At 31.0% G+C, this 9,092-nt stretch overlaps 2 protein-coding genes across 3 annotated transcripts; both read right to left on the reverse strand.

Moving 5' to 3' along the window:
• Positions 1–625: 625 nt before the first annotated feature.
• LOC123678970 (60S ribosomal protein L35a) lies at positions 626–2,352 on the reverse strand. Its single transcript, XM_045616261.1, has 4 exons — positions 2,279–2,352; positions 1,678–2,087; positions 874–899; positions 626–679 (listed from the first exon to the last, which is right to left on the reverse strand). The coding sequence occupies exons 2-3, from the start codon at positions 2,083–2,085 to the stop codon at positions 876–878; spliced, it is 432 nt and encodes a 143-aa protein (XP_045472217.1). The 5' UTR covers positions 2,086–2,087; positions 2,279–2,352; the 3' UTR covers positions 626–679; positions 874–875.
• Positions 2,353–3,749: 1,397 nt separating this feature from the next.
• Positions 3,750–8,128, reverse strand: LOC123678971 (dnaJ homolog subfamily C member 3). Of its 2 annotated transcripts, none has more exons than XM_045616263.1 (7): positions 7,591–8,128; positions 7,425–7,535; positions 7,066–7,265; positions 6,543–6,955; positions 6,084–6,356; positions 5,243–5,495; positions 3,750–4,168 (listed from the first exon to the last, which is right to left on the reverse strand). In XM_045616263.1, exons 1-7 carry the CDS (start codon positions 7,691–7,693, stop codon positions 4,025–4,027), a joined length of 1,497 nt encoding a protein of 498 aa, XP_045472219.1. In that variant the 5' UTR covers positions 7,694–8,128; the 3' UTR covers positions 3,750–4,024. The 2 variants fall into 2 exon arrangements, with proteins under 2 accessions (XP_045472219.1, XP_045472218.1); XM_045616262.1 differs by having other exon boundaries at positions 6,084–6,351; positions 6,538–6,955; positions 7,591–8,034.
• Positions 8,129–9,092: the final 964 nt, after the last annotated feature.

The following is a 9,092-nucleotide window of genomic DNA, read 5'->3' on the forward strand; positions in this document are numbered from 1 at the left end:
TTAATTATAATAGATACTTAAGTTTAAGTATAATTAGTTCTTTTCCTTTAAGAACTTGTTAATAACAACGTAGGCCTTTTCAGTGTAAGTTTTATCAATGTCTTGGCTTCCAAGTAGAGAGTATTCATTATTTTCAGTAAAAACATCTTTTTAATAATTTATGTCAAAAATTAAGCTTCAGATTTAAATCATACCAGATTAGACTGCAAATATTTTCACTGAAGTTGTTAATTTATATTTGACTCAACATATTGTTAATATGCTGATTTTTAATTGAACCTATAATCAAAACTAACGAATCTATGCCAATTAAACGTCATTGCTTCTGGTATGCAAAGTTAACAACTGCCAACAAATGTTCAACTGTACTTCTATCTGAACTGAATTATTAATGATTTAGTACCATAATAAACAAGCACAGTACCTTGAGAGTTGAAAATACTAGTATATCATCAATCAATTTCAACATACACGTAGAATATTCAATTTATAAAAGGATATAATTATAAAATTATAGAGGAATATAGAAGTGAACATGTATTGTATATTCCCAGTCCATATTGTTCCAATAGCTATAATAGTATTCAATGAATACAGATTTTTTGTAAGGATAATAAAACCAGGCTTTAGTTTTTATTTATTTAATTGGTCTTAAGTTATATGATGATGGATACAGCATCTGAAACAAGAAATAAAAGATTAGAATTCAAATCTAATACAGTAAATATTGATTTTTTCAGAAGAAAATATCAGTGAAATTTATTCATCAAATGAAATTATGGTTTCAAATGTCTTTAAGCATCATGGAAAATTTTTACAGAACAAACTTAATTCAAGCAAAAAAGTATTTAAAACTTCCAAATTATAACTTACCTCTAGATTGATGATGGATACAACATCTGAAAAAAAAAAAATAATAAGATTAGAATTCCATCCCAGAAACAAAACTTGATGAATTTTTTTCAATAGTATCTCAGTTGAATTTTTCATCAATTGAAATTATGGTTTCAAATGTCATTAAGCATCATGGAAAATGATTAAAAATTTAATGGAACCTATTATCATAATTCAAGGGATAAGAATGAAATTTTCAAATTCACAAACATAGTAACAAGCGTTTATTAAAGTTCGTGGTCAAAAGTGCTGTGAAGAAATTAGAGTGGATTTTCTGTGATTACAAGTAGCGCTTAGCTTGAACTACCACTAACATTTGTTTACATAATTCGAATCTGGGAACTAACGCGTTCATTAATATTCGTGGTCTACAGTGCTGTGGAGAATTTCAAATTGATTTTCTGCGAGTTTGAATATCACTTAGCTTGTACCATATTCTTCCCAGATTCGAAATATTCGAACAAATATTAGTGATATGGTACAAGCTAAGCGCTACTTGTAATCACAGAAAAAAAGACTAATTTCTCCACGAATTTTAATGAAAGCTCGTTATTAAAATATACTTGAGAAGGATAACAGGAGGAAAACTAATACCGTTAGGAAGAAAAAACAAACGGTTAATGAAATATGAGGTTATGATTGGGCAGTTGATAATAATAAATATTTACTAAGCATGTTGAAAAAATAAATAACACGGAATAATTGAACTAGGGTTGATTCCATCAAATTAACTCATTAAAAATTTGTCGTTCAAACATTTAAATAGAGATCATAACCACTTACAATCCTGATGCGATGTCCCATAGCTTTGGCAGGCAGATTTCTATTAAATTTAGCTCTTACTGCTCCACTTGTACCATGGGGCCTTGTTACTTTTCCCCATATGGCCCTTACTTTAGATTTCACTGATTTGGGTTTACCGGGAACACAGGTCTTGTTTTTGGCTTTGTACACATACACGCATTTTTTACCAACATAAAACCAACTGTCTTGTTTGGCTGAAGTTCCTTCTACTTTAAGGAGAGCAGTGTTTTCGTGTTGATTCCTCAAACCACGTTTGTAACCAGTAAAGATGGCTTTAGCGTATAATCTACCATGCCTCTTCTTGATTCTTCTATTTTTTACTACTGCTGTCTTTTCTTCAGCAGAAGCTTTTTCAGCTTTTTTCTCTACTTTAGGCGTTTTGGCCATTTCTGTTGAAAAAAAATAAATGTCAAAATTCAGTACTCACATTTCATCTGAAATCATCACAAAATATACAGAACCAAAAATATCCATGTGGACTTAAACTTAAACCTAACATAATTATTTATCGTTATAGAAAAATATTGTTGGAAATTTGAAATTAATTCAAACAAAATCAACAAATATATCGGATACTTACCGATTTAGCTAGTGACAGGTTAGAAAGAGAGTTTTCAACAGTCTGGCAGATACTAAATGTTTCAAATATTCTATGGTAACATAAAGTGAGTTCTTCTTTTTCTGTTGTTTTTATTTGACATAAGGTTCGTTGCCCAAAAAACTTCATTTGATTTTAAGATGGTGATCTATACAATTTAATATTTACAAAAAAAAGTGTTTAATATTGATCATACAAATCAATATTTAATTTTCAACAATTCAATTTAATTTTTGACAAAGAAGGTTGTTGGTTCATTGATCGAATAGAAATATGTATTCAATTCGCACTAAGAATATTTTTTAGAGTAAATTTTATTTCTCTATTTCAGTATCGTAATGAGTTCATTACAGTTCTAAAATCAGTGCTGTAATGAACTCATTACAGCATCGTTTTCGGTTAAATTTTTCGTTTTGTGGTTGTCTATACTGACTTCCAATCCTATCAAATTTCAACAAACGTCAATAATGGTCAATATAATTTCGAAATTATTTGCAACATTATTCGCAATTTCTTTTAATTCTGGTAGTGCTAAATCTATTTCGTCAGACCTAATTCACGTATTTAATGCGTAATTGTAAATTATTTCAAAATTCGAATCGTACGAATCTTATTCAAATTCCGTAATCTGTCAATTTTCGTAACAGTCACACCAACTGCCAAGATACAATACAAAAGTCGCTAGGATATATAATCTGAATTTTCATTGAATTTCGACAATATTTCACAAAACTTGACTGAAATAGAGAAAATATCGTCTAATACTCGTTGCAGAAGGCAATTTCAACACTTATGTGTTCGAAAACTCGCTCCTTCGTCGCTCGTTTTCGAATTTCGTGTTGGAATTGAAGCCCATTCTGCAACTTGTTTCAGAATAGACTATTCTGACGTAACAATTTTTAATGTTCTAATCAATTCGTACTATTTAGAAAATTTACAAATAGATTTCATGTGTCGCCCTCTGTAGGTATAGATCATGAACTAGTCATACCAATTTACTCAACTCAAATCAATGGAAACATGTCGATAAAAAAAAAATTTCTAGAGGTGAGATTTGAATCCGGTGTTAATATGGGGTGAAATAAAGTATTCAGTATCATTGCAGCTATCGATCTTTTTATTTGATTATTGTATAACAACACGTTTTCTTGAGATTTATTCTATTCTGAAGTAAAGAGATCAATACGAGAATAGTTATAAATGATTTTAATAAAGAATAAGGGTTTAAAATCAATTCTGTCCGCTCGTTCGGCTATCCTGTACACCATTCTCTAATAGAATGTGTTAGAATTGAAATTTTCAGGGTGAGTATGTAGTGGAAAGAAGTCTGAATATAAATTATTTATTAAGAATTGAAATATTTACAATATTCTATTTTCAACAATTATCAGTCGATTTCAAATAATATTCCCTTTTATTATATCAAAAATTTCATGAAGAAAAATCTTTTAAATACATAACATGTAATCACGTTTTATTGTGCAATAAAAATTCATTCATAATATGGCCTGAAATAAATGTATGTACATTTTTATACAGAAATTTTTCAAAACATGATTTCTTCATAAATATACGATTTTATTCAAGAAAAAAAAATCAAGAGCTAATAACATAAATAAATCAACAAAAAGTCACTAGAATTTATCAATTGATTTCAGTTAGTATCAGTCACTTCTCACTAGCACTTTCACAACAAAAAAAATTGTGATAAAATGGAAAAATTTACGCTTAATCAAAGTGGAATTTGAATTGGAAAGGACTACCGTGGAAATGTTGGAAATGGAAATTTGGCATTCCACCTTTTCCTGACTCTGGATCTAAAGGATCTTCTCCCATATCGAACTGTCTTCTCTTTTCCTCATCTGTGAGTACCTGTGAATAATGGACAAATATGTAAATATCAATTGAGCGAGCTTTGTTCAAATTTGTTCATATAATTTTTCCATGAACTTCTGCTTGAATATATACAGGGTGGCCATTTGAAAACGAAACAGACGAGATTACAGACGAAATAAAGTTTTTCGATAGAAATGCTCGGACAGGTCGATTTCTGTTTCGAGGGGGACAACTTAAGATGTAGGTTACGGACGCATAGCGCTTCAACCCTTGCTGCTACAACCCCCCCCCCAATTTTTGAATAGGGAAGATGGGGTGAGTGATACCTCAATTTAAAGGTATTTTTATACTGATTTCAGCACAGTCATTGTTTTTTCATTTTATGCATTAGTTCTTGAAATATTCATGCGTTAGTTAGTTAGGAAGGAAGCCACAGTCATGGTTGTTTTGAAGCTCAAAATGTCGATTTTCCACAAAACACTACAAGTGCCATGAAAACACCACTTCATTTTCAAATACTTAGTTGAGAATATTTCGAGAAGTAATGCATAAAATGAAAAAACAATTACTGTGCTGAAATCAGTATAAAAATACCTTTCAAATGAGGTATCACTCACCCCATCTTCCCTATTCAAAAATTGGGGGTGGGGGTTGTAGTAGCAAGGGTTGAAGCGCTATGCGTCCGTAACCTACATCTTAAGTTGTCCCCCTCGAAACAGAAATCGACCTGTCCGAGCATTTCTATCGAAAAACTTTATTTCGTCTGTAATCTCGTCTGTTTCGTTTTCAAATGGCCACCCTGTATAAATACAATCATTCTGTTAACCAGCTAAGTCATGAAGTCATGAAATACTTCTAATCAATGCCATTTATGACAATTTTCTCGAGGATACAAAAAGTATATAAAAATAATAAATGCATGCCTGAAAGGTTTCATTCTTCTATCTTTTTGATATATGTCATTATAATCAACAATCAAGACATAAAAAATAAAGCACAATATATGAAAGTAAATATTATCCTGCAGATTCTGATTCTAGCGGTGGGCATTCATTGGTTACATCAAAATCAATTTATTAGTTAGCTATATTGAGTTTCATCATCTCTCACCTCCTTTGCAGCTGCAATATCAACAAACTTCTTTTCAGCAATTTTCTTCATTTTCTCATCAAGCGTATAGTTATCTGGGTGCCACTTTTGAGCCATTTTCCTATAAGCTTTGACAATTTCTTTCTTAGTAGCAGAACGTTTGACACCCAGAATTTTGTAATAATCCCTTTTTTCTGATTGTTTTTGTCTCTGCTCTGCCTTTCGGAGACCTTCCTTCGCCCTTTCATTATGGGGATCAATTTCTAATATTCGTCTGTAAATATATATTATTTTTAGAGCTCCATATACACATAATAAAAAACATTGAAAATTTTCAGTGACTATAAATGTTTATGGATATTTTGCTTTTCAATACTTGTAATACATAGTTATACAGGCTCATCCAGAATAATGTCAGAAAATTTCAAGGGGTTATTCCTAACAGTATTTCAAGAAAAAGTTGTCTGCAAAATGCTTTCTCACCAAAATACAGGATGCTAAGTTTAAAAAAAATCATTTTTCCTTAATATCGAATATTTAAATGATCCTGTCCATTTATTTTGAAAACACATGGAAATATCAAATTGAAGAAAGACACCAATTTCATTCAAATATTATCCGCCTCTGAACATAAAAAAAATTCAATTCTAGTTTACAAAGTTTGAAAAGTAACAACAATGCTTGTTCTAAGTGTTATAATAAAAGTTATAACAATATAAATGTCATTTTTATATATTATGCAGTTTCTAAGATATTAAAGAAAAACCATAACTTCATCACTCCCTTGAAATTTTCTGACCTTATTCTGGAACAGCTGTGTATATCTGCCTGATAAAGATGTTTTTTTATCATTATCACTTACCTATAATCCCGCAGAGCATCATCATACATTTCAGTTTGGAGGTATGCTTCTGCTCTACTGAAATAAATATCTACATCTTCTACGAGTTCTAAGGCTTCTTTACAAATCTGAATGGCCTCATCAGATTGTTCACTCTCAGTATAACAGGTACACAGTAGTTTTTTACCTTCAAACATTATATTTGGGATTTCTTTCTCATTCTTTAATACTTTTTCAGCATTAGAAATGCAATCTGGATATTCTTTATTCTCTAGAGCAGACTGAGCCTCTGTGGACATACCATTATAGGATTAGTTTTATGTAAAAAAGTCTGAATCTCTTTATATTTCAGATCATGAGGGAACCTGAATCTTAGAAATGTTGTGCAATTTTGGAGTTTTTAGGTATCTGAACAGAACTGATCAAGAATTCAGGGTATTCACAAATAAACTCAAAATATTTTTATTAATCTCACCTGTGATGAATTTTTCAATTTTTTTTACTTTTTTATAAAATGGAAAACATTCCTTGTGATCTGGATCCAACTTTAAACACTCCCTTATGTTTTTCAAGGAATCAGTTGCTTGTCCAACCTTGTATAAAAGTTTGGATAATTTTAAATAGCCTTCTGTATTGTCACTTTGTAATTTGGTTGTTGTTTTTATGTCTGAAATTGCTGCCATAAAATCATTATTGGCTAATTGCATTTCTGCCCTTAGTTCATACAATGATGATGCCCATGGACTAGTCTCCAAAGCTTCCGTGACTAACTGTATGGCATTAGGATAATCATCATGGCCATAATAATACTCAGCAGCTCTTTTACGTTCCTTCGCTGGTTCTATCCTCTGAATGTACTCATTTGCTTCTGCATTATAAGGATCAGTCCTCAACTACAATTTAATTGGAACTATTAAGAGAGTCGAGTCTAATAAAATTTATCAATAATTAAATTTAACTTCATTAAATTTTCCACACAAAAATGTCAACGCATATAACTCACCACATTATAAAAATCTAATTGTGCCTGATCATAATTGGCTTGTTTTAAATGTATCAAACCCCTATTCATTTTAGCAGGGGTAAAATCTGGATTCAAATCTAAGACTTTGTCCAAGTCATTGAGTGCATTTTTGGCCTTGCCTAATGCTAAATAGACTGTACCTCGTTTAAAATAAGTTAGGTAGTTGTTGGGATCTCCATCTATAATAAAAATATTTTCAGTCAGTTGATACAAAATGTTACTTATAGATTTAGATTTAATTAAGGAGATTTCGTTTCACTGCGACCTAATGGTCTATTTTGCCCCCCATCAGAGCTATTCTCTGTTACTTATAGGGAGGTAAACAATAAATCACTCACCAACAGCTGAATGATAATGAATCAGAGCATCTGATAGTTGACCTCTTGCTAAGTATTCTTTGCCTAGTTCTAAATGTCTGTTGATTTCAGCTTGACTTGCACATTCTGAAACTACAATAAAAGTTAATAAGTGAAATTCATGTTTGAATTTGATTAGAACACCTACCATTCACAAAAATTTTCAATAAGATCAGTGCTAAAAAAGGCGAATATTTAAGCCATAAACTAGAGTATACTTCCATGCCGCTATTATTTACAAAATCCAACATGTTCCTGGTTAATTCTTCTAGATATCATTTACTGCTACACATTTCATTTACCATAAAATAAAGATCTTTCTGGAGTGTTAAAAATACATATTTCCAAAATTGTCAATTATGACACAACACGACAGCAACGAGGGTAATTCGTGGGCAAGTGTGATTGGTCCAGCACATCAAACACGTCGGCGCAATAAATTGCGCAATGCAGCTAAAGTAATTATTCAGAAATATGCACATTTCAAATCTTATTAGATTGCCAAAAAATTAATTTTTGGATGAGATAAAATTTGCTTGGAAAATTGTTTGTATTTATCTCATAAACATTTTCCATTATATATTTCTGAAATAGAAAATTTGAAATAACACCATGGATATTTCTTTTCTCTGATGGATATTTCTTCGGTGGAAAATGGTAATAATCATAATACTTCATTACAGGAGATAAGAACTTTCTCCTGCCCATATAGAATATACTGCATTGTCTTGATTTGTACTTGTTGCATATAAAATGCAATTTTTCTTCAATGAAGAATTATTGAAAACTTTTGACAAAACATTTGAAATTGACTTCTGTCATATTTACTTGGAGAAATTATCTTCGATGACTGATTTTGAATTTGCTGAATGTATTTTGTTGAATCTGATTTATTTTGGATCCTTCAATGGTAATATCGCGAATTCTTGATTATTTTCGGTAAGTTCCAGGAACACTGATTTTTCAGTTCATTTTTAATTTGAATTAATGAATAGTTATAAGTTATTTATAAGTGCAGAAGGAACTGATATTCTTCTACGAGTTTAAAATTCAAAAACGATATTTATGGATGAACGTTTTTGAATGAATCAGTGGTAGAATGAGCCTTCTGTACGAGTATTATACTCTTATTCACTGAATTTTCATTGAAATTAATGAAATATTTACATAAATATCGTTTAGTGCTTTTTGCAATGAAAAATGTGGGTCGGCAGAACAGTTTTCTATATGACAAATTTGTTTGTGTAGTATTTATTTTCGTGGAAATATTGAGTACTTTTTTCTTGAATTTTTTCTGGTTCTGGTTAAGCAGGGATCAACATGAAATTTTGCATGATTCTAGAAATTGATATTCCTCTGAAATTTAATTTCATCTCCATCAAATTCGTAATTTCGACGTTATGAGGATTGCAAATTTTTAATGCTTATATTTAAGAAATGGCTAGTTGGCTGAGGCATTCGTGATTCGAACCTACCCCGGTAATTTCAAGTTGCTATAGGTAGATCCGTTTGAGGGTTGCCGTCTTTACGGCCAAACGGCAACACATAGTAATAATTGTCATCTTGACGATCTGTTCAGGGAACGATCGCTGAAAAATGTGGCAGTATTGAAAACATCTTTCCGTTTCCGTTAGAGCTACAAAGATTTCT

Source organism: Harmonia axyridis, chromosome 4 (genome assembly GCF_914767665.1).
Source record: "Harmonia axyridis chromosome 4, icHarAxyr1.1, whole genome shotgun sequence".
Classification (NCBI taxonomy): Eukaryota; Metazoa; Arthropoda; class Insecta; order Coleoptera; family Coccinellidae; genus Harmonia; species Harmonia axyridis.